This window comes from Sorex fumeus, unplaced genomic scaffold (assembly GCF_029834395.1).
Source record: "Sorex fumeus unplaced genomic scaffold, SorFum_2.1 ptg000072l, whole genome shotgun sequence".
In the NCBI taxonomy this organism is placed as follows: Eukaryota; Metazoa; Chordata; class Mammalia; order Eulipotyphla; family Soricidae; genus Sorex; species Sorex fumeus.
In genome coordinates this window covers 15,799,783-15,826,274 of record NW_026606129.1, presented here as the reverse complement: position 1 = coordinate 15,826,274, position 26,492 = coordinate 15,799,783, and the positions used below count along the sequence as shown (strand labels likewise).

General features: G+C 40.5%; 1 protein-coding gene across 4 annotated transcripts in view; it reads right to left on the bottom strand.

The window, feature by feature from the left end:
• CPNE4 (copine 4) overlaps positions 1–26,492 on the bottom strand; it is a 523,974-nt gene that overhangs the window by 36,345 nt on the left and 461,137 nt on the right. For all 4 annotated transcript variants that reach the window (XM_056129315.1, XM_056129317.1, XM_056129318.1 and 1 more), the window contains exons 8-10: positions 17,764–17,862; positions 10,109–10,195; positions 8,875–8,934 (exon numbers count right to left, since the gene is read on the bottom strand). In XM_056129315.1, the coding sequence (XP_055985290.1) occupies positions 8,875–8,934; positions 10,109–10,195; positions 17,764–17,862 (246 nt within the window). The remainder of the gene's footprint in view (positions 1–8,874; positions 8,935–10,108; positions 10,196–17,763; positions 17,863–26,492) is intronic.

Below are 26,492 nucleotides of genomic sequence, written 5' to 3'. Positions count from 1 at the left end.
CTTGATGAAATGAACACTCTGGTGATGGGTGTGGAATGATGCATGCATCAATGATCATTTACAGTATTGAAAATCATGGTTTGTCAATAAAGTTAAAAAATTTAAAAAATGAACATATCTCTGGTACAGTCTCAGTAGTGGCAGTGGTGTAAAGTTGTGTGGAAGTGGGTTATAATAAAATTTTTTGCAAGAAGTCTCTCTGCGAGTGGACAAAATCTTCTAGTGACTGAGGGAAAACCACCCTTCCCGCTCAGCTACATTAGGGAAAGGAAAATGGAAACCCATCTTGCTACTAAATAGTCATGATACTCAAACGTTCTAACATGTTTCTGACCCCTAAAATCCTCCTCCTTAAAATAAGCATTGCATCGTCCCAACACTCAACAGCATGCTTAAGTCTGGAATGTGCTAAAATGAGAAGGGACTTTTCTTCTGGTTTTCAACAAGTAGCATTGTGATTTAAAGAAATGCCAACCCAGCAAACACCTCTCTCAAAAATTGTTATGTTTGGGAGAAGGAAAAAAAGTGGGGGTGGGGGAATAAAATAAAAAGTGTTGTAAGGGAAGAGAAAGCAAAATTCAGTGGTCTCCGTTCACTAGGACTCAGGACAGAAAGTCTGGATTCTCTTATGCTCTTGAGCAATCTTTCCCAAAGCGGGCGATGCGACTTGCCCCCTAGAAAGAGGCTCCATGTTTGGGACAATCACAGGACTAGTCTAGCTCTGGAGAGTCTGTTACAGCCTTGCCAAAGGGTAGGAACTTGCCCAGGACTGAGGGAAGAAGGAAACAGCCAATGATCTGTACCACCCATCTCTGCAGTCTCCACTGCTTACAACAGAAAACACTTTATCACAAGTCTAGAAAGCTTGGAGAGTGAAGGACCAGGCAGTGAAAAGTGTGCTGGTTTTCCTGGTAAGTGATGGCTTCTGACATCTCCCTGATAGAGCTGGAGATAAAGTCCCTCTCTTTAGCCTTCTAGCACGCATTCTCGGTGCTCTTTAAAGTTAGCATTAGAGCCAGGAGAACAGAACGAAAGGTTAGGTTTATTTTAAAAAGCAACAGGGAGGCAGTGAGAGATGGACTTAAGTAAAGAAATAAAAGCGAGGAAATGACTGAAAAATGCCAGTTGGTGGAGGTGGCTCAGATGGCAGCCTGGTTTCCTGCTGGGAAGCATTTAGGAAAACCCCCAGAGGGTGGGGAGAGGTGGGGTGAGAATCTTCTGTGGGGAGACTGAAAACACATATCTTCCCTATTCTTCCCTTTTCCCTGGAATCTCTTCCTCATTACTAAGCAGAACCATGTAGCAGCTCTACAAAACCTTGCAAAGAATGTGGAAAGTCCCCTCTTTCACAGCAAGTCTCCAGCAGTGGGAGCTGCTTTCTGGAAAAGGCTAGAAGCAACCATGCACATCCTTCAAGACATTTTTTTTTTAAGCTTTCATTTGTCAGATGAAATGAGCCCTTCCTTGAGTTCCTTCCCTGCCTGTCACCAACAGGTCACTGGGGAGCCTCCTTTATTTTCCCCAAAAATAGGCAGTTGCTGTGAACCAACCTCTAGTTAGCTGGCCAATCTCTTGGCATTGACCTGCAGTCAACCTTAGAGCTACCTGCTGGGGTGGATTTATTTGTTTTTAATTTGTCTATAATTTGAACTGCTACAATGAGGTCTGTAGGTAGAGATAATGTATAATCTGGACCATTTCTAAGTGATAGGTTAAATTCCTGGGCTTTTCTATTTCCTCAAAACTCCATAGGGGGCTAAGAAATAAGAACCTAGACTTGATGAAATAGACTCATGAGGTCACCAGGTTCTTTTCCTGGAAATTGCAAAGTATTTTCCTCTTCAACCCAGGGCTCAGTCTGATTTCTCAGAGGTCTACACCAGGGTTCATTGGTATTTAATCTGGGATACAGAGTAAAGATCTGAAACTCACACTGGGACACTGTGGACATAAGATGTCCTTCATATGCTGGTTTGGGAAGATCTCTCCAGAGAATCTTAAATTATTTTTTTCAGGCGTGAAGGTTAAATTAGGGGGAAATCACAATCAGTTTTTTTTATGACATGTTGTATTATTAACATAGGCTATAAAATCACTAAAGAAAGGCAATGGCATCTTTAATTTTTTAAATTAAAAACCCTTCAAAATGACTATCTGAAGATACTTAGAAAAAAAGCTTCTCAGGATGTCACTACTGAGTCCTATATTATTTTATTGTTTTTATTTTCTAGTTATTGTCTGTATTTTACAGAATTATCATCAGCAAAGAGCTCTGCTTAGTAATCTTTTTTCCACTTATATCTACAACCTATGTATATCCCCATATTTTTACCCTTCATTATCATCTAAAATGGTTTTCCCTCTGTTCAGGAGGAATTTCCCTTGCCATTATCTCATTGTCAGACAGTTAAACTGCTTACAACTTGTCTGTGAAAAATCCACTTGACAATGAACCCATTTGTTCATCTGGAAAAGGAAACATTTAATTCTTCTAACCATTTTTCTTCCAAATACCTTATGGTGTCTGTCTCTTCCGAGGCTGTCTATAATTTAGTATTATGCATGTGAAATTGTAGTATCTGGTTTTATTTTTAGTTGCTGTCTTGGTGCTAAATATGTTGAACTCACTCTGCAGTCTACCTCAACCCAAGCTGGGATGGGACCTTTGATCCAGGCAACTTCTGGCTCAGGACTTGTAGGAGGAGCAAGGATGGTCTTTCAGGATGTCCTTGACATCCCAAAACTGTGAACAGCACTGGGGGAGTGTGAATTTTCTGGGGAGAAGATACAGGTCCTGTATCCAATTCTCAAATGGTCCTTGTTATCATGAAAGAGAATCATCAACTAAGACTTTTATTCTAGCATTCATAGAACTCTCTCTTCTTGGACCCTCATCCTAGGCATATGAACAGATACTAGCCTAACTTTTGGTCTTTAATCTCCAAAACATCACCTTCCTTTTCCCTGTTGCCCTCCATTAGTTGTTCACCTTCTTCTTCCTTTTTAAAAATTGAATCACCACGACATACACAGTTACGAAGTTGTTTGTGATTGGGTTTCAGTCAAACAATGTTCTAATACCCACCCCTTCACCAGTGTATATTTCCCACCATCAATGTCCCCAGTTTTCATCCTGTTGCCCTGTCCTGCCCCCACACCTGCCTCGATGGCAGGAATCTCTTTCTCCCTCCCTCCCTCCCTCTCTCTCTCTCCCTCTCTCCCTCTTTCCTTTTGGACATTCTGGTTTGTAATACAGGTACTGAAAACTTGTCCACCTTCTTAAGTGAAGAGTTAGACCCACAGTATTGGCTTCCCTGCCTTCTGCTTATACTCGAATGCATGGCTCTTCCTTGTTGATCTGCTGAAATTGCCCCCTTGGAAGTGGGGATTTGCCTCCTCATGACATAACCCAGCTGTTGCTTTTTAATTTTTCACATGCTGACTTCTATTTTTAGTATATGAGTAGCTCTACTTGGTATTCTTTTAAATTTTATTTTGGTTTGGGGGCCACACCTGGTGGTGCTCAGAGTTTACTTCTGGCTCTGTACTCAAGAATCATTACTGGCAGGGCTCAGGAATCGTATGAGGTGCCAGGGATCAAACCTGGGCTGGCTGCTTTCAAGACAACTACCTTACCCACTGCATTACCTCTCCATACCCAGCATTCTTCTTCTCTTCAAGCCTAAATTCACTACTTATTTTAATTTTTTTTTATTAAGGCACCATGATTTTTAGCTGTTCATAGTTGAGTTCAGGCATACGAAGTTCCCATTCTTATCCTACCACCTACGTCAACTTCCCTCCACCAATGCCCCCAATTTCCCTCCCCCTCCCAGCCTCCTTCTTAACAGAATATTTGGATCTCTTGCTTTCAGTTTTATTATGTAGTTCAGGTGTACAGATCTGCCTCACCTCTATACCATCCATATGTTCAAGGCCCCTGTTACCTCTTGCCTAACTCCTCTTACTTTCCCCCCTTGAGTCCATGATTCTTTCCATTAATTAATTAATTTGGAGGGGTCACACTTGATAATGCTCAGCAGTTTACTCCTGACTTTGTGCTCTGTAATCACTCCTGGCAGGGCTTGAGGGACCACAAAAGATGCCGGGGATTGAATCTGGGTGACCACATGTGAGTCAAATGCCTTGCCCACTGTTCTATTTCTCTGCCCAGCCCCACCCTTTTAAAAATTAATTCTACAACTTAGGCATGTCTCTATTTTTATCTATCATTACTTAAAATGGTGTTCCCTTCATTTTTTAAAATAATGGTTAGGAGAGGCAAGGGGACAAATAATAAGAAAAGAATTGTCAAAAAAAGGTTCAGAGAAAAGAGGAGGAGAAGTTAGTGACTCTAGTGACCAGGAAGAAAAACAGAAAACTTCAAGGGTCTACTACAATTTTTCTGTCCTCAGATCCCCTTTACTTCGGTATTCTTTTATCTAGTCATCTCATGTAGACCCATGCAAACACAATTTCCCCCTCTCCCCTGTGACCCAGATTCATATTTATTAATCTGGGATGCCTGAAAGCACTTCCAAGAGGTGCCAAAGAAGATTTACTATAATCTTGTCTGGCAGCTAAACTTGCTTTCCATGTCCCTGTAAGGCTTCCATGCTTTCGCAGTCAGGTACCAATCTGCTGGACTTATCACTGCCCCATGCTTTGTGATTCTTCGTTACATTTTTTAATAGAACAAGGCTTCTTGCCTTCTTTGTCACTATGCCTCTTCCTACTATGGCCTTTCCAGCTGAGTCTCTTATTATCACCAGGGCCCAATTCTGAGGTGGGTGTTATCTCTTCTTGCTTCATGCTGCAGAATCCCTTTACTACAATCAATGCATTTCACCAAACACTTCTAAAGTTTCTTCCCTATAGCCTCTGCCTACTTGCTTAAAAGCCCTGCTCAAAATTTTCTGTAACATTCTTTTAGTCACTGAATTACTTAAATATCCAAAGTCCTTCACATTCTCTTAGTCACTAAATTACTTAAATATTCAAAATCCTTCAACGTCTTCTTTTTTCTTCTTTTTTAAGGAATCACAGTGAGATACAGAGTTACAAAGCTGTTGATGGTCAGGTATCAGTCATGCAGTACTCCAGTGTTCCACTACAAAGTACTTCAACTTCTTAATCCAAATCATTTCTCTCACATGTTCTGTCAGGGCATATATCCTGTTTATTCACATTAACTTGAGTAAGGTCTCAATATTTATCATTATACTATCTGGACACATAAACCTTTAAGCAGAGGGGTGTTTTCTGAGGCAAAAATCCTATAGAGTCCCACTTGTTTATCCAATGGCTTCTATTTGTTAAAACTCATTTCTTCACTTTGAAGGTTTAGCATTCAAGCCATTATAATTCCACAAATGCACTTCAACTACTTCGTCCTGCCAGCTTGAAGAAAAGATACTCAACTTCTGACATTCTTTTTTCTGGGGGTGATGGTGGGGGCTGACTCACACACACCCAGTGAGGTTTAGGGAACACTCTTGGAAGTGCTCAGGAATCTATAGTCAGTGCTGGGAATCGGACAGGAGTTAGTCTCATGCGAAGCAATATCCTAACCAACTCTGTGTTGTCTCTCCAACTCAAACTTTTGACATTTTTAGGATAGAACCTGAAGATCAGGCATCTGTAGAAAATGTGAGAACTTTCTTCTAGTCCCTGTTTGTAATGTATATTGGTGAGAGTCTTGCCCGAAGACAAATGGCTCACTGTAAAAAATGATGAAGGAGAGTTGAATAAATGTGAATAAAAGGACCATTCAAATATGTTAAGGGAAACCAAATGGGAAGGGTCAGAACGCACACTCCAGTGGATATAGCATTTGAAGGATCAGGCTCCTGACAGTTACCTTGGTCTATGAGAATATGGTCAATTCCACACTGTGTCTGGCAGACAGACAGCTGAGAAAAGAGTGACCTGAACTACTCTCCATCCGCATTCTTTTTAAAAAATTTTTATTTATTTATTTTTATTAGTAAATAACTGTGGGGTACAGTTACAAACTTAAAAACTTTCATGTTTGCATTACAGTCATACAATTATCATTTACCCATCCCTCCACCATTGCCCATTCTCCCACACCAATGTTCCCAGCATCGCACCCAACACCCCACCCCATCCTCCACCACCCCACTCCGCCTCAGCAGTAGGGCATTCCCTTTTATTCTCTCTCCTTTTGGTCTATCCCCATTCTTTATTTTCTATCTGATGCCTCTCACTTGTCAGATACAACCAAAGTCTATGAACAGGAGAGCCTGGTGGGGGAGTGGGGAGGTGGAAAAATATGAAGAGTGGAGGAAACACTGAGAATTGTATTTCCCTATGGGCTCCTAAAGATCTGTCTGCAGGGAGACAGAAGCTTATCTTGGCTGAAGCTATTGGACCTGCTCAACAGCCACGGGTCATCTTCACTCATGCAAGTTCTTTTCTCTGGAGAGCTGAGAGGTGAAACTACCACAGTAATCTGATGTTTTCTTCAGGAAGCTCTCTTCTGCTCACTTCTCCTGTTGGTGCCACATTCCTTTCATATGGCTAGAGAGTCTCAAGACAAGTACTGGACACATAATAAACATGGATAGATTCAATGAAGTAAGGTTTGTTAATGCATATTAGTCATTTGTACTACAGCTTAAAAAGTATGTTAGTCTTTACTAGTTCAGATTCTTATGACTGATCCAGATGAAATCTATCACATGAAAGCTGTTTTAGTTTTGGAGGCCAGGTGATATTGAAGTGAAGCTCTTTTGAATAGAAGTGAACTCCATTTTCTGAGCCCTAACCTGAAGTGCTCCAGGAAGAAGGATTGATTGGCAGGCACTTGGTGATGCCTTCTGTTTCCCTCAGCATCATCTTCACATTCTCCTCTCCTCCTTCCCGCTCTAGACTGATTCTCTCCCAAGGTCTTCCCTGCAGCTCCATCATTTGACAGTGATGGGGTAGGAGCTAGGCTGAAAAACTGGGCCTGGGAAGTTGGTAGTCAACTCATCTAAAGTGGTACCTCCCAATGGAGGTGACAGGAGAAGAGAACAAAGTGGAGGGAGCCATTTTCTCATTTGGGCTGGCCACACAAAACTTCCTGCATCTATTGGGAAGCTAGGAGAGATGTGAGGTGGAGTTGAAGTCTAGTTTTTGTGAGGCAGATGCTTTGCAACACCATACCAAGGGTACAGCAAGCCCCTCAAGGTTGAATAAAGACTTGCTCAAGAGCATGAGATCTATATAATCTAAAACAGACCCAAATCAATAGAACCTTCCTTTGGAAACCTATAAATAGTTTGCTGAAATCGCTCCTTTGCAAAGATCTTAGGACACAATTTCCACTATCTTTCCTATATGACATTGCTAGCTTCTCTCTTCCTTTTGTAACCAGCCAGGGTGAAAATGAGACCATAGGACAACTAGAGTGAGGTGTGTGTCCACAGAAAATACGTTTGCTACCTTCAGTGAGTACCTGTAGAAGGGTCGAGTGGGTTTGTTTTTAAAGAATATGAAAATCTAAAAAAATAAACAAATCCTTTCGTTAACTGATAGTACATCTTTAGAGATAATTGAACCTTTAGTTTGGGCATGATATAGACAGATTAGAGCAAGGAAAATATCCTCTATCTAAAGAAGTTAGTTCATTCTAGAACCTCTTATTTCATCTTTCAAGACTCCACATTTTAGTCTTTTTTGTTTACCATCCTTCATATCAGAACCATGTCGGGCCCCTCTACTCTCAGGGTTCAACCTGAACTGAAATTGAGCAAACACGAACAATTTTGGGGGGGCTAGAAAGGTAGTATTGTGAATAGGGCACTTGCCTTGCATGTGGCCCACCCAGGTTTGATCCCTGGCGCTTCACGTGGTCTTGCAAGCCCTGTCAGGAGTAATCGCTAAGCACAGAGCCAGGAGGAAGTCCTGAGAAGTGCCAGGTGTGTTCACCAGCCCCTCCTCTATTTCCCCCCCCCTTGCTTTCCTCATATAATCCATCCAATATAGATAGCTACAACTATGACTCATGAGCTGTACTTCATGAAGTAACCACAGCTGTGCTTCATGAGTACACCTCTGTAAGATGTGAGCCAACACCATACAGATTTTCTCTTATTTACACCCATGCTGCTTTCTCATAGGTTTCAGCGGTCTCTTTCCATCTGGGTATTCTCCTTCTACAAGTCACATCTCTCTACACCTAGGAGAAATTTGAATATTAAGTTATTGAAATTAAGTTGTTTCAGGGAAGATGAACTCACAACCTTGGCATATCTGGCACTTAAAACAACAGCAACAAAATACCCAACCTACCATTTAAATATTGAAATAAATAAATGCATGTGTAAATTCCAGGGGCTCACAGATTACATGTAAGAGATGAGCTTTGATCTACCCACCCATGGAACCTAGACACTAATTTTATTTTCTCACCAACTTGGTTAATCTTCTGAACTTGCCATTTTCATTGGCCCCAACAACCTATTTGGATAAATTACTCTTGGTATTAGCCACTGGGCATAATCTGGAGCTTGTGTTTGGACACATAAACACTCAGGCACCTTACTTACTAACACAATTCCTTTACTGCCAACTATTTTCACCAGATGATGGAATTTGTTACATTACTGAAATAATAGAAAGCTTTGATATGGTTCCCCATACCACCTAAGCTCCAATGGTATGGATTTCCTGCTAAGATGCTAAAAACCAGAGTCACTGGATGAACCCAAAGCGTGGAATCATTTTAACAGCATGGTACCATTCACTATGTTAGCAATGAGACTGATACAAATATGAGGCAAGGAATTTAATAGTTTTGTCTCTTCATGCCATAAACCCAGCATCACTCCCCAACTCTGTCCCTGCATAAGAATGGAAGCCACTTACTGTAAACTGGATTTGGCAGCCACCCATGATGTAGTCCAGGAAAGAATGCATCTTGTGAATCTGCACAGGAGGAGGAAAGTGCTTTAGTAATAGTATTTGTATTTGTAAAAAGTAATTTGTCTTTCTTCATCCATTTACTCCCTGCTAGATTGAAGGTCTAAACTTTGGGGTTAAATTATAAACTAGAGGAAAGAGGAAAAAGATATCTCTTGGGGAAAAAATATATCAGTTGATTTTGCTTCCTTACAGCAGAGAAACAAAGCAATGTTCAATTTAGAGGGCCTGTGAAGTATCCCAGATGGCAAATATTTATTCATTGTTCTTCTCTTTTGGTTTATGCATAGTTTTAGTCTCTGAGATGAGGCTGGAACTGTATTTTTTAAGGGTTACTGCTGTTCTGAAATCAATAAAATCTCATACTTGGTTCATTTTGCTCTCCATGTCGAATTTTCAGTTTTTGTACATATTAAAATATTTTTATTATTGTATTTTAGGTAACGCAGTTAAAATAGTGTTAACATTCATGGTATTTATGGACAAAATAATTTTACTCGCCACCAGTAGAGTGTCCAAGACTATCCACCACTATCCCTATGTAGTATTTGTTATAGGTTATCTAGATGGGAAGTTTCAATATCACAATGACTTAAGAAGCCTTTACCAACAGTTTCTGACTAGTTAGACCTTCCTAGATCATGAGCAATCTTGAGTAACATTTCTTGGGCACTTACTCATCTCTCTCACTGAATAAGAACAACCCTAATGAAGGTGGTACTACTCCACAGCAGATTCATTCTCTGATGTGATTTAAGAGGCTTAACATACAAGATTTCCTGAAAAATGAGCACCTTTCTGAACTTTTAGGCCCTTTGTCTTTCTTCATTGTCTTGTTTACATAATCCCTTTCAGCATGGGGGTGATGCCACATGTTCAGAACCCAGCACTGTGACCAGCACATAGTAGGTGTGACCCAAATGTAGGCTGTCCTGGAAAGATCCTGACTTGTGATTAGATTAGATTTCTTCTAGTTTCAGGAACAGAATTTTCCTTTTGGGACCAGAACATAGTGGCATTGGGTCCCAGCATCTAAGATCACCATTGCTAATACTTTTCACTGTATTAATCCATCAGTTTGTTCCTGGACAGACTTTTTGAGATACATATTCATAAAAATCCTCCTCTTCCCAGACCATTCTAGCTTTGTAGTTCAGAAAGACAGCGCCTTTTTGCATACCTTGCACTGATTTAAAATCACAGTGCCGGAGTTCTTATAATTCTTCTTCTTGGCTTTGTACTTGGGGTTGATGCATTCCCACTGGACCTGCAACAAGAAGTATCATAGTGTAAACACCCCTGCTCAAGAGGAAGTGGTGGCATTTCAGAGGCCACACACTGCTGGGTGCTGCAGCAAACAGGTGTGTAGGCTAATACATACACATAGTCTCCAGGTGATGATTACCTCAAGAAAGGGGCAGCAGTGACTTGTGGCCCAGACTGCCTGCTGTGAATCCCAGCTCCTCCTAGAGATGGACCTAGAGCAACAGACTAAATTCCTCTCTGCCTGCATATCTCCTCTGTAAAATAGAGTTTCTGTTTACATTTATCTCATAGGATTGGAGGAAGGATTGAATAATTAATCTACATACATTTAGAACAGTACCTGTGCTCACAGATGTTTATTGTTCACAAACTCAAATAAGGAGCTACAGAGGAGAAAAGAAAGCTAAAGACACAGCCGAACTAACTCCAGTGCTATCTGGAGTGCTATATGGTGCCCGGAACTGACTTAAAAGACAGGAAAATTGAGGAATTTTTAATGCTGTTACAGGAATAGAGAGTAATGAATTTGCACAATGCTTCACTGAGAACTAAAATAATGGAATGATCCATATCACAAGACTGTCACAACAGCTCTCTAATGAATTTCCTCTGAAGAACAGAGATGGAACTAGGAGATGGGAAGGTATAGTTGGGAGCAAAAGGTCATTTAGGGGAGAAAATTTAAAGCACATGGAGATAGAACGTTTTTGGAGCAATAGGTTGATGTCAGATGTCAGATATGTAGGCCAGAATGGGAGGCAAACATCACTGTAGCACTGCACTGTAGCACTGTCCTCCTGTTGTTCATAGATTTGCTCCAGCGGGCACCAGTAACGTCTCCATTGTGAGACGTGTTGTTACTGTTTTTGGCATACCGAATATGCCATGGGTAGCTTGTTGGGCTCAGCCGTGCAGGCGGGATACTCTCGGTAGCTTGCCAGGCTCTTCGAGAGGGACAGAGCAATTGAACCCGAGTGAGACTTGTGAAAGGCAAATGCCCTACCCGCTGTGCTATTGCTCCGCCCGGGCTGCTATTGCTCTGCCCAGGCAGCAATAGGTTACTCAGCAATAAATAACTGATGCCATAATTCCCAGAAAGGAAGGTTCTAGTAGGCAACTGACAACCACATAAAGGTTTGCAATTAGAAGGCTTCCTTTCTGGGTAAGAGGCCTCTAAGATCTGAGCAAGAAAAGGGAGAAGAATCAAAGGAAGGGAGAGAGAGAGAGGGAAGAATAAAAGAAAGGAGGGATAAGAGTTAGAACCAAATCTGAAATAAAACATCTCATCTGTTAATAAAACATACCATCTTTCCAAAGTCACAATGGTTGTCTTTTTTTTTCCCACTCTTGGAGGTTTTTTTTTTTCAGTTCAATGTGGTTTGTGCACATAGATGATAAATCCAGCCTGTCTCAAAATTTATTAGTATTTTAAGCAAAGAAGCCATAGTCCTACCCAGACCCATCAAATGGAAATTACCTCTCCCACCCCCTGCAAAGCTTCCACTGATGTTGCAGGATAAATAAGTAGTGTAGAGATTTACCTCACAATTAGAAAATAAAGATGCTAAAATTAGCTGTGCTAATCCCTTTGGCTTTTCCAATAATTTCGATTAACCTCAATTTCTTCTACCATTAGATCATATTACTGTATCACTGTATCACTGTCATCCCATTGTTCATCAATTTATTCCAGCGGCACCAGTAATGTCTCATTTATCCCAGTCCTGAGACTTTAGCAGCCTCTCCTTACTCGTCTTTCCCAACGCTTTGGTATTGGAGGCTCTTTCAGAGTGAGGGGAATGAGGCCCATTATTGTTATTGTTTTTGGCATATTGAATATGCCACGGGGAGCTTGCCAGGCTCTGTTATGATCCAGTTGATCATAACAACTGGAATTTTGATAAGTTAGATTCTGAGTTCTATTCAGACTTTTAAGGCTTATCTGTGACAAGTCTGCTCATTCCCCCCTCGGGCTAAGGTGGATCAATAGTGGAGGGAGGGTTGGCATTATCAGACAAGGGCTCCAAGGAAACAGAATAAAACCTTGCAGAAACTTGGGGACTTCATGCCTGCTGGGTGGGAAGGGATTATTGATAAATTAAGTTCTATGTATCCTGCATTTATTGTGACATGAAGTTGTTGTCTAATGTGTGGTTAAAAGTTTTTCATCCAAGATCCATTTAATTCTCTCAACCCCCTCGCCCCCCCCCCCCCTCCGCAACTCACTTTACAGATGAAAGAGGCTCAGAGAGGAGAGAAAAATCAAACCAGTGCTCTTTCCAAAGTCTGTTTAGGAACCCTGGGAGGCTCCTGGGGTATGGGGGTGTGCTTCTATTTCTTCTTACTTTTTGGCCATCTCAAACTAAAGATGTTCATGGAGTCACTCAAGAATTCATCCAAGTTCATCAGAAGTTTGCCCCATACCTTTGGAACTGTGACTCATGGGAAGGAGCCTAAAAAAGGTGGCATCTCGGGGCCAAAGGGATAATACTGAGGGGAGGGCACGGCACTTGCCTTGCATGCGGTTGACCTGGGTTCAATCCTAGCACCCCAATATAGTTTTCTGAGTCTGCCAGGAGTGATCCCTGAGAGCAGAGCCAGAAGTAAGCGCTGAGCATAGCTGGTTGTAGCCCCATAAAACAGCATATCCAAAAATGGCATTTCTTGTCTTCTGACTTTAAATATTGGGGTTTCTCAGAGTTCAAGTCAGCTTGGATCTCTCTCCCTAAATGTTCTCAGTTATTCCATTGACTCTACATACCTTCTCTTTTTTGGTGGTTTCCAACACAATTCTCAGATCTTATAGGATCTTATTTAGATATATCCACATGTTTAAAGTAGCACCAATTGTGCCTCTGTCTGTGAAGGGTCCTTCCCCTCTGTACTCATCATAGCCAATCCTTCCACTAATACCATCATTCTCTCCTCCAAATGTATCTTTTCTCTCTCTACCTTTTCCCATCCCCATCTCCATTGTCACTTTAAAAAATACAAGTTTTGGGAGTCATTGGTGGTGAGAAATGTACACTGTGAAGGGACAGAAGGGACAGGTATTGGAACATTATATGACTGAAAGCCAGTTATGAACAACTTTGTAACTACCTCACTGTGATTCAATTAAAAATTAATTAATTAAAAATACAATTTATGGAGTTGAAAAATATAATAATAAATCTTGAAAATATAATTGAGAGTATAATAGTAGACTAAAGCAGAGGAAAAATTAACAAATTAAAAATACAAGTTTATCTTTCTATAATAATAATCTCCTAAGAAATCTCTCTGCTTCATTATCTTGTCTCTCTATAATTAATTATGTACACAATAGCTGAAAGGAATGTTTAAAAAATTGAAATAATTCATGTGTCTTTGCAGCACTGTCCAATAGAACTTTCTAACAAGGAGGGCAATGTTGCATGCATTTGTTTAATCAATCAGTGTTGAAACCACTAATACCATGAGGATATTGAGCTCTTTCTCTATGATAAGTGTTGGAGGTGGAAGTGGAGATACTTGCATGCATAGAGGTAGGAAGTTAAACCCTGCAATTCCAAAACACTGTAAACTAATAATATGTCAGTGAAAAATAAAAAAATAGATAAAATAAAATAGACCAAATACAAACAACGACAAAATAAGTCACTAGTATGACAAAAAATTGAATTGAAACTAGCTATGCGTAGTCATACGCTACTCTCTCATATGATACAGGTCTCAGTTGTGTGCTTTACCACATTTAGAAGGAAATTGAAGCTCCTTTTTTTTTTTGAGTTCTCAGAATCTTTCTTGTCTTTGATCATATCATATGCCTGACTTCCCTCAATCCTTTCTACTCTAGATACATGGATGTCTTTTCAAATCTCACCATGCAAGACTTTTCCCTGATTTCCCTTTGCAGAGTGAGTCTCTCTGAGGAGCTTTCTCCTTACTGGTTACACGGCTGGCCTCTTTTCATTCACAAGGGTCTTGATTGGAAATGATGTTTCTGAATCATATCTTTAAAGCCAATTTCACTTGCTAGAACATTTGTCATAAGTTGTAGTTACTTTTAAAAAAATTTTTTTTCTCAGTTTTACTTTTTGTTAGTTTTGTTTCTTGGGCAACACTTGGTATTCAGAGCTTCTCCTGACTATGCTCAGGAGTCATGCACAACTGTGTTTGGAAGATTAAGTAGAACACAGGCCTCTTGCATGCAAGGCATACATTCCACTCTGATGAGTTATCTATCTATTCCTAAATTTTACTCTTATGTCTAGTCATAACACATCTAGAACCTAGCCCTTAGTAGGCTCCTCTCAATAAATATTAGTGACACCAATGAATAAACAAACAATTCCCCACACACCCATGACAGGAGCTCAGAGGTTTAACTGAAAAATCTTCCTGGTATCACTGAAAAAATCTTTCTGGTACCACAGGAAATATAATAGCTTACTCATTTCCTCAATGGGATTTAAAGATTTGTTTCTGTTTGCATGCAGCAGACTTTGGTGCTTTTCAACTATGATATGTGTTATAATCTAAATTTTAATCCTCTTAGTAACCTACAGATTCAATGTTTTATGAACCAGTCTATTTCTATTTGCAAAACAAGGCACAAGTTTGCAAATTTACCAGGCAAAAATGCCATTGAAACACTTTAGAACTATAGCAGGTGGTATTGGTAATGATCATTTATTTATTATTAGCTCAGTTGTGCTCAGGGCTGTATCTTTGATGGAGCAACAGCTTCTCCAGCTATACACTTAGTCACCCTGGCAGTAATTACTTAGAATTTAGTGTTATTGCTAATTGTGCCCCTGACTCTCTGTGAACTCTGCTGAACATCTCTGTGTGCTTGACACATTACTTGAAATGCTGGGTCTACAATAGAGCATAGACAGGAGGTTCTTTGGAAGCTATGCAGAAACTTGCCCTTGAATGTCAGGCAGATTCATATTCTCATTATATAAATATTGTATAATATATATATATATACACACACACACACACAACAATCAGGCAGATTGAGATTCTAATTTTGAAGTCTCAGTGTATTTCTATCTTGTCTAGTTATCTCTTGCTTGATCTTCTGTCCAAAAGAATGGACTTAAGGAATTCAGTGCAGATAGTTCATCGGGGAGGTTATAAAAGGAAGCACCTACAGAAGAGTAGAAAATTGGGATAGAGTAGGCCATCAAAAGGGGTACATTATCAGTTCACTTACCACTGTGTGAAACCAGGGCTTATTTGTGCTGGAAACTCTGGGAAACTATATGTAACACCATTCTTAGCAATATCCTCCTGTTTTTCATTGATTTGCTCGAGCGGGCCCAGTAATATCTCCATTGTGAGACTTGCTGTTACTGTGTTTGGCATATTGAATACATCACGAGTAGCTTCCCAGGCTTTGCCGTGTGGGTGAGATACTCCCGGTAGCTTGCCGGGCTCTCCGAGAGGGGCAGAGGAATCAAACCCGGCTCGGCTGGCTGGCTGCGCGCAAGGCAAATGCCCTACTGCTGTGCTATCACTCCAGCCCACACATTCAGAATTTTGATACCCAAAGGGAAAGACAGCTGGGGTATTTATGCCCCAATTCCCAATAGTTATTGTGATATATGCCCCTCCCCCTTCCTTCCAGTTCTCTGTGTGCCTGTGCAGAATGGATCTAGAAGCCAGAGAAAACCTTGAGGCAATGTAATTCAGGTTAAGTATCTGAAAGTTGAACTGGTGAGCCCTGAAAAGGTAAGAGCAGAAGTTGCTTTTATGTGTGGGCATACCTGGTGGTGCTTCAGGATTTCTCCTGGCTCTGTGGGGTTGGGGGGACTATATATGGTGTCTTGGTTTGGACCGGGGTGGCCTGTTTGCAATGTAAGTGCCTCCCTGTCCCAGAATTACATGATTAGAATCCATAAGGACAGCAATGGAATGATCCATTGATACAGAGGTGTGTGTGTGTGTGTGTGTGTGTGTGTGTGTGTGTGTGTGTGTGTGTATACATATATAGGAATGTGTGTCTGTAAGAAAAACATTAGAGAATGGGGCAGGAGCAACAGTATAGCAGGTATGGGTATTTGTCTTATACGCAGCTAACCTGAATTCAACCCCAAGCACCCCATATAATCCCCAAGCACTTCCATGAGTGATCTCTGAGTAAAGAGCCAGGAATAAGCTCCTAAAAGGCATGGCCCCCAAACAAACAAAAAGAAAAGAAAACATTGGAGTTCTGTTTTGCAGCGTACAGTGGAATCCCTGTGAGCTTTTGTGGCAGGTGGTAGCATTTGGGCATATATCTGGCTATCAGCCACTTAAAATGAGTCAATTTGTCTACATAACACAAAAATATTATGGATTTTTAATTAAGACTGTGCTAAATCTATGCTTTGTTTTGCAATGAAGTGGCTACTATGTTTAGTCTTCCAATATATTACTGTGGTAGAGTTCTCTATTTAGCCTTATTTGGCTTCTTTAAATCAACAATCTGTAGATTTTACTATACTGATTACATACATGTTAATTTTATTTATACATAATTACTTAATTTTGGCGCTATTAGAGGCCAGTATAGCTGATATTTTATTTCTGTTAATTTTGGTTTCTAATAATTCAGTGTCAATAAATGCAAATAAAATTTTGTGTGTGTGTGTCAAGATCAAAATGATGGCCTTAGACCAAAACTTGATGTCTCCATAACAAAAATATGAATGAATCTAACAATTCCTGAAAAGACAGTACAGCAGGTAGGGCATTTGCTTCACATGATGTTGGTTTGACCACAGGCATCCCATATGGTCCCCTGCACACTGCCAGGAGTAATTCCAGAGTGCAGAGGCAGGAGTAACCCCTGAGCATCACTGGGTGTGATCTCAAAACAAACAAACAAAAAAAGAACACAGCTAGTAACCATGGATACTTTGGACGTGTGAGCTATGTGCTAGGCACTCTGAAAAATGAAAATTGATACTCATTGAATCTTAATTCTGTAAGAAATATACAATAGTCACTTCTAATTTATTTTAGATAAGAGAATTATTTCTTAATTTTAATACAAGGGACTATGGCTGCCAAATTAAAAGAAATTAAAAATATTCTTTATTTTATGGGCTGGAGCGATAGCACAGTGGGTAGGGTGTTTGCCTTGCATGCGGCTCACCCAGGTTCGATTCTTCCATCGCTCTCGCAGAGTCTGGCAAGCTATTGAGAGCATCCCACCTGCACGGCAGAGCCTGGCCAGCTCCCTGTGGCGTATTGGATATGCCAAAAACAGTAATAACAAGTCTCACAATGGAGACATTACTGTTGCCCACTGGAGCAAATCGATGAACAACAGGACAGTGCTACAATGCTTTATTTTCTGGGTAGAAAATAATGGTATTAGATCAGTATTTGGCTCAAGGACACCCTAATTGTTTTGGGTTGGTCTAGTGCTGGAGTCCAGGTCATGAGACTCCAAACTGCTGCATCTTGTCATGATTGATCATATATTAATGTCTCTCCTCTAACTAGTACCTACGTGACTGATTTGGAAGAATACATCATCTACATCACAAGAGGAGTATTTGGGGAATATTGAGAGTGATTTGCACATACCTGCTTTCCTTCCAGGGCTCCTCTCATCTCCTTGAACGTTGAGGTGAATTCTCCAATGAAATCATGTTTGCCATTGGAGTCCCAGTCCCATACTATGCACTGCAAGAGAAAAAAGAGTATCTGTTTTATTCCCCCTCCAACAAAGAGGGTATCCAAAGGTTGAAGGTAGTAGGAATTTCAGGGAGAAAGAGTTAATGAAAGATAATGCTAAGTCTAAATCAAAGCTTGGCTGACTAGGATAGTGGCATGTCGTGGAAAACAGAATATTTCTCTGCTTTGTACATTAGCCTTTTTTTGCCCATTTCTCTTGTAAGGCCAATAATACCCAAAGGAGATAATAATTTGCTAAGGGGGCCATCTAGTGCATGAGAACTGGGATTTGATGACAAACATGCTGACACTAATTTCAGTGTCCTTTCCCCCTGCTCAGAACTGCCACCACACCACAGTTTACAGGCTGAATTAGTTGCCTGACTTCAGGGTAGAAGTTTCTACCAAATTAAATGTTCAGAACGGGCTCCAATCAATCATATTTTCTTCTTTGACTTCTTTTCCTCAAGGTTATAAATGTGATGTTCATAGAAATGTGTAAGAAGGTAGCCATGTGAGATTTTTTAACTGCACCCATATGAAAAATAAGTGAAAAATAGTGCTGGGTAGGTCACTTTAGTAAATATCAGGCATTCATCACACATATGATATGATGGTTCACTTCCCACAGAGGGTTCCCTCTGACAATATCCAGACTAAATCTGGGTCCACAGGCGACACTTTGTAGAATGAGTCAGATGAAATCAGCAGATGAAATCCATGTGGTTACACATTATCCGATGAAAGGGAAGCTCCCCAGTTTTCTGGGGTGAATGGTGAGCCAGCTTCTCAGGCATTACTACCTCTGAAACCAGTGATTGGCCGGAAGGAAATTCCTTTTATTTTCTATTATAGTGAATCGCAACTACACTCTCCCAGTTGCTTTAAGATCAAGACAACATAGAGGGGCCGTTTGCTCAGATATTTTCCTTGGAATATTGGTGCTGTAAAGGCAGGGGGTGGGAAGGGATGGGAGTGGCGGGAGGGATACTGTGAACATAGGTGTTGGAGAATGGGCACTGGTGGAGGGATGGGTATTTGATCACTATGACTGAAACGTAATCACAAAAATTTGTAAGTCTGTAACTGTATCTTATGGTGATTCATCAAAAAAATATATATGTATAAGTAATTTGTAAAAAAAATAGGCAACCTAGGTCTTCCCAGAATGGGATCCCACCAGCCAGCCCTGCCTAAAGAACATGACTTATAAAACTTTTTGTCTCGGATTCGGTGGCATTCCCCATGGATCTCCAGTGAAATATGTCCCACAGGGAACATCACCCCAATGATTTCTACTCATTCATTTTCTATTATAGTGAACGACTTCCATTCTCCCAGTTGCTACAGGAAACTAGCCATTGTTCTGGATAATCTTCTCACCCTCCCATTCCTGCTTCTGTGCATTTTGTCTCCTCACTGACCCTGAAACACACATATTCATTCCCTGGAACCAGCAAGAAGATGCTAGCTGCTGCTAGAAAGAGAATGCAGAGTCCCTCCTGGAACCATCTCTTCGAATTTAATTTAGTTTTTGGACGTACTCTTTCTTTTTTACATCATTTTAATTATTTAAGTAATATTTAAGTAATGTTTATTAAGTAATGTTTAGTAATATTTAAGTAATTATTTATTTATTAAGTAATGTTTAGTAATATTTAAGTAATTATTTAAGTAATGTTTATGCTCTTCGTATACAAAGTTATGCACTTCCTTCACCATCAGGGTGTCCCAATCCAGACATCTCTGCTGGACCATTTATTTAAGGCTCCTGACTTTGACCAGAATGAGTTCAACCATGGAAGCTAGCATCTGACAGCACATTCGCTCTTCTGATTTTAGAGAAGAACCCAATCAAAAGGCAACTGAGTCAGAAGCAATGAGAGAGACCAAGTGGAAGCAGCCTTTGAAACCTTCCCTGATTTGGGAAAGACGGCAGGAGTCCTAACCACTGGCCATATTGAACACTTCTCATGCCCCTGGACCCAAAAGAAGTTAAAAGAGCAAGTAGGTGGAAAGGGGATAGATAGTAATAGTTTGGTTTGTCACAGACTCTTAAGCAAAAACCATGCCACTCCTTCACTCCTGCTACCTTAGATATTCTGTCATGCTAAAGTCGGTGACCCTTCCTCCTTCCAGCAGCTAAGCACACCACCCAAGAAGTTAGTTCATTTGCTGTCTCACTGGGCTGAGAGGGAGTGCCCACAGCACCTGCCAGAGTTGGAGACTATGTTAGCCCTGTCAGGACTGCTACGTTGTATCCTGGGGGCTGGACCCTGCTACTGACAAGGACCCCGCCGCTTCACTCTTCTGGCATTTCTCATCATAGCAGTTGCAGAATTCTGTTTTGACCTTTCTCAGAAGAGCTCCCATAGGAAGGAAGACACAGTGAAGCAGAAAAACAAAAACTGTTTTCCTTTCCATATAGCTGGTGTGTGACAGCTTGCAGGCAGCTGACAGAGGAACACATCTTCAGGAAAAGCAAACAGATCAACTGCCCGGCAGAAAAACAGAGAGGCAGGGTCCCTGGTTAAGAATCAATGAGAAAGTATTGACAGATTGGTAAGAGGGCAGCCCCAAGCTCTGTCCATGCCAGTTAAACTCCTCAGGGTCTCAGCCCACAGTGGACTTTAGAGACCCATCTTCAAATGTCTGAGTTGTGCAGAGAGATAGTACAGCCGAATAGTTCTTGCATATAGCTAACCTGGGTTTGATCATTGGCACTCGAATGGTCTCCCAAACACTGCCGGGAGTGGTTCCTGATCATAGAGTCAGGAGTAAGAACTGAGCACAGCCAGGTATGGTCTGAAAACAAAAACAAAACCACACAAACACACAAGTCTTCAAGTTTTTGTTAAGTCCTTGTTCTCATTTGAGAGAAACATAAAGCTACTTCTGGGAGTTTGCTCAGTGCTGAGATGGGACTAAATTCTAGCTTTCCTCTTTCTGAGTTACCAATGCCACACAAAAACCAAATCATAATAGTATAGAGAGCACTTACTAGGTACTCAACACTGTTTCTGAGTCCTTCAGGCATATACACATCAGCTCACTGAAACCCTGAAATAATTTATTGCTATGCTCATTTTATAGATGAGGCAAGCAAGTTGTAAGAGATGAAGCACATTTCTCAAGATGATTCAACAAACTTGGCAATCTTTGAATTAAAAGATATTCAACTCCATTGCTTTCCTTAACTGACCATCTTTTATAAACACAGGACATTGTGTTAATGGTCCCAAATCCTTTAGACAATGCTGAAATGACCAACCACTGGTGATCTCCATTTTCATTCACCGTTCACTGGAAGGGTGGTTAAGTGACTTGACTAGATGCCCAGAAAATGACAAAGGTTCCTCTGAATCCAGGAGTCTGGCATCACTATTTCTCTTATTTAGTACCTTCTCTTAAAGAAAACTTGAATTTATAATAAGATCACCCCAACCTGCTTGTTCAAAAAGCTCCACTTGTTGACTGACACTAAACTACTGGGATCTTCTGAGGCTCAGTGGACACAATTTCCAACATAAAGAACTTGCTCACTGTTCACAAATGAAGGGATGCATTTTTTTTGCTTGTTTGTTTTTGAGCCACACCCAGAAATGCTAAAGCTCTGCTCTCCTGGCAACGCTCCTGGAAGTGCTCAGGGAACAATATGCAATACCAGGAATTTAGCAGGGTCAGTCCTCTGCAAGGCAAGCTTCCCACCCACCATACTATCTCTCCAGCAAGTCTAACAGCAGGAGCATTGTTTTCATGGTAGTAGCCCTGTCTGTGGAAGGTTTAGATAGTTGTGTATTAAGAGGTTGGGCTTAGGGATTGTGCCTGCCACAAAGGCAGGAGGTAGGAAGAGTGGAGGTCAGGGGAGGGATACTGGGAACACTGGAGATGGGGAATGGACACTGGTGGAAGGGTGGGTACTTGAACATTGTTTCTCTGAAACACAATCATGAAAGTCTGTAAGTCTGTAAATGTAGCTCACGATGATTCATTAAAATAAAAAAAAATTTTTAAGTTTAAAAAATGTTTAAAAATATGTATTAACATGTTTTCCCCTTTTATATTTGCTTTGAAACCAACAAATAAAGACAGTATGTAAACTGAGAGTTTTTTTTAGGCCTTTTTACTGGCAAGATTTGTTTTTGTATTACCAACACTGCTAAGTTATACACCCCAGTTATTTAATCAAAATCCATTCTAGGGTATTATAGTGAAATTATTTTGTTGACATGATGAATCAGTTCATAATCAGTTGATATTAAAATTCTGTGGTTTTTATTTTTTTTAAATTCTGTGGTTTTTATAATTTAGGAGTTGCATTTTCTTTTCCTGTTAAAAATATAATTGGTGTATCAAGAAGGCTGGAAAACCAGTGTTAGTGGGGATATGGTGAAAAGGAACCCTCATTCACTATTGGTGATTAAGCTGTCTGGTTTAGACTGTGGAAACCAGTATGAAGCCTTCCTTAAAATTCAAGAATGAATTTTTCTATGACTCAGTGATCCAACTTCTTGGCATCTTTCCCAAGAACACAAAAAAAAATCACTGAAAAATATATATGCATACATATGTTCAGTGAAGTACTTACTATAATAGCTAGGATATGGAAGCACCCCAAATATCCAACTACAACAGAATGGATAAAACTATGAGCACAGGACTGGAGTGAATAGTACAGCAGACAGGACACTTGACTTGCATGTGACTAACAGGCTTTGATCCGCAGTACCACATGGTACCCAGGGCGCTGCCAGGAGTGATCCCTAAGCATGTAGTCAGAAGTAAGCCCTGAGACAGATGATGAGGTAAAGAGCCTCTTATGTATATAAAACTACTGCTCTGCCAGTAAAAAAAAAAGATTAAATCAGCGTTAGAAAGAGAGTTGGAGTCAATGTTTTGTATGAAGGAGTTCTGGGTGCACTTCCTGGCACCATATGGTCCCCTGAGTACAGTTAGGAGGAGACCCCTGACTGAATACAGAGTTAGGTGTATTCTATAAGAACTTCCAGGTGAGACTCTGAAAAATGAAATCCAAAGATAAAACCAAACAGATGAAATATTGCTCTTTGGAACAAAATGTCTAGAACTTGAGGTCATCATGTTAAGTGAAATGAGTCAGGAAGTGAAAGACAACTTCTAGATTATTTTACTAATATGTGGAATATAAAAAACACAAACAAAGTAGCTGGAAAAGATCAACCAAACTAATGCTTAGACTTGGTGACTTAGATTATGGTAGATATCAGTGGAAATGGGAGTGAGTGGGAGAAATGGAGAGAGGAATGTTTTGGTGGTCTAAGGTGATGCTAAAGAGTTAAGTTCTGTACACAGACACAGACAGTAAGCTATATTCCCGAGATGATATACTATTGTAAACTCACAACAAATACATTTTCAAAGGAAATAAAAGTTTGACTTTGGATTTAACCTTAGCTTGTGCCAAAAGATCTAGTCTGCCGGGAACTGAACCCAGGCTGGCTGCATACAAGGCAAATGCTCTACCTGTTAAACTATCGCTCCAACCCCAACTACTCTGGGATCTTAGATGCATACAGTCAGCCCTCACCAGACCTAAGCCAATTCTTTTCAATAAACCTCTTCCTGTGCCTCTCTCTCACTTGTTCTGTTCTCTGTTTAACCCTTAACATCTTTCCTCATCTCCCTTGCACTTGAATATTGCCAGTTAGAAGGGAGTTCTCAGTGACAGCTCTGACTAGTATGCCCACGTTTATTGAACATTTATTTTGCCCCAAGAGTGTTCTAAGCATTTGGCAGATTTGGACTGATTTAATCTTTTTAGCAGTCCTAGCAGTGGGGAGTTATTATTATGATCGCCTCTTGATCGATGGGCAGTTGAGAAATAGAGAGGTTAATGATCTACCGCTGTTATGGAATATTCAGGGTGTTGAAAGTGTGCTGGCTTTTGATTTTACAGTTCTCAAGATCTGAATCTGATCCAGTTCCTGGTGGGCAGGGGCAAGCTGTCTAACCTGTGATCAGAAAACTATTTAAGGGCCACTGATCACTGAAGAATGCTAATGAAAGGAAATCTATTCTTTTCTCCCTGACTTGAAGTGTAGGCATGCATGTATTTGAACACTGTAACTTGTCACTTGAACAAGTGAAGCAGAATTCACTCTCAAACTTCTGGCTGGTTTCGTTACTCCTGATTCTAAGCTTCCATTGCAAACTGTTTACAATGGCTTTAACTTACATTTGCAGTAGACTCCTATAGTCACTACTCAAGAAAGCCTCAGTACTAAGATATTTATCAGGATTTAGTACAGTTCTTGGGCACAATAAGAACTAAGCCAATACTTAGTGAATAAAAAGGTTTTTCTTCCTATGTTGAGCTGATGGATTTTTTGGGGGTCCTATCTCTACACTATAAAAGGAAGAAAAAGATTGGCAATCAACCTTGTTAATTTTTATGAAAGGAGACCATTAACTGCACTCATTTGTGGAGTATGAAGCAACATAACATGAGACTGACACCTAAGGATAGTAGATACACAGGTCAGATAGATTGCTCCATAGCTGGAAGTCTGTCTCATGAGCAAAGGGGAGAGGACAGCTGAAATAGAGAGGGGATCACTAAGAAAATGATGACTGGAGGAATCAGTTGGGATGGGAGATGTGTGCAGAAAGTAGATAAAGGACCAAACATGATAACCTCTCAATGTCTGTATTGCAAACCATAATGCCCCAAAGTAGAGAGAGATTATGGGGAATCATGTCTGCCATGGAGGCAGGGGGAGGGTGGGAAAGGGGAGATATACCGGGGATATTGGTGGTGGGGAATATGCACTTGTGGAGGGGTGGGTGTTCAATCATTGTGTGATTGTAAACCAAACATGAAAGCTTGTAACTATCTCACAGTTATTCAATAAAATTTTTTAAAAAAGAAAGGAGACCATTAAAACTGGACAAAGTGCTGGGATGTTAACAGACATGGGTATAGACATGACATTATAGATATATGATTATGAACACTGTAATAATTGTATATGGAGGAGGTGGGCTGGACATCAAGAGACCCACATTCTAGTACCAACTTGCATACAGCACTGAGGTCATGGGACAGAATTCCAACCTCTATGCACCTTGGTTTCCTTGCCTGTAAAAGGGGTGTGTGTTGGGGCGGGGTGGGGGAGATAAGAATTGGAAAGAACATTACCTGAGGTGACTTCCAGAGCTAGAATCCCTACTTATGTATCTTGGCTTCTTTATCTCTCTATACAATTCTAACAGCATCCAATTACCAGTAAAAATACTCCCTTTGCTCTCACATGTCAGAGTATGCTTATACTTGGATGACTAAAGCTCAGTGGTTCACATTGTCATTCTAAGAGCTTCATCAGATGGAGCAATGTAAAAGAAAAATTTGTATGGAATGGTTGGGTCCTATGTAGATTTGGAGAACAGAGGAATGGGTTTAATAAGCCCTGGAATACAAATCTGGACCACAAATTTCCATGTAGGGTGGGTTTGCTAAGGGCCAAGGATAGAGGGAGGAGAGATAGCAGCAGGATATTTCGCAGACACAGGAGAGCATGGCATTGGTATTCAGACAGGAAGGTCTTCTTGTACCAGGGTAACAGAGAGGAAAATGGTACTGAAAAGTCTCATCCATTGTTGGTGGGAATGGATACTGGTTCATCTCTTTTGGAAAGCAATGCAAATAGTTGTCAAAAAAATACTAGGAATTGATCTTCCATATGATCCTGCAATTCCACTTCTTGGCATTTATCCCCAAGAGGCCCATAACTCTATTCAGAAAAGACAGTGGCACTGCTATACTCATTGAATTCACTATTCATAATAGCCCCAATCTGGAAACAACCCAAGTATTCAACAACAGATAACTGAACAAAGAAACTGTGGTACATGTACACAATGGGATATTACCCAGTTATATGAAAAGAAGAAATCGTGAAATTTGCTGCTGCGTGGATGGATCCAGAAAATATCACACTGAATGAACTTAGTCAGAAGGAGAGGTACAGATACAGAATGATCTCCCTTGTGTGTGGTATATAAATAAGCAGAGTAAGGAAATAACAAATGCCCAAGAGCAACAGAAACAGAAGTTGCTGTTAGTAGAAAGAATATCACTGTGGGGAAATGGGAGAGGCAGATGAGATGGGGAGTGGACACACTAGGAAAATGGTGGAGAGATGCTGACACTCTGCTGGAGGGTCTGTATCGGAATGGTTCATGCGTGAAACTGCCATTATTAATACTGTAAATCACAGTGCTGAAAATAAAAAATATTTTAAAAAAGAAAAAGAAAAGAAAAGAAGATGTGTTGAAATCTTTGCCTCCCTGAAAGATGACTGTTGATTTGGAGTTTGTTAAAATGCGAGTTTCTGTACAATGAAAATGGGGGAGACTCTGAGCAGAAGTAAGATCTAATGTACCAGAGGAGAGTTGGGGGAAAGGCTGATGCCACAAAGTAGCTGAAAAGACTCTGGTGGTGAGCACGGGCAGCAACTCATGTTTAGAATTTTCAAAGAAATAACTGACGGGCGGACATTAAAGGGATATAAAAGAATAACTGAAGTGCAGATTTAAAGGGATATGGGTAAATGGGGATGTGGTTAAATGATAAAGCACATGCCTGGATGCATGGGATCTGG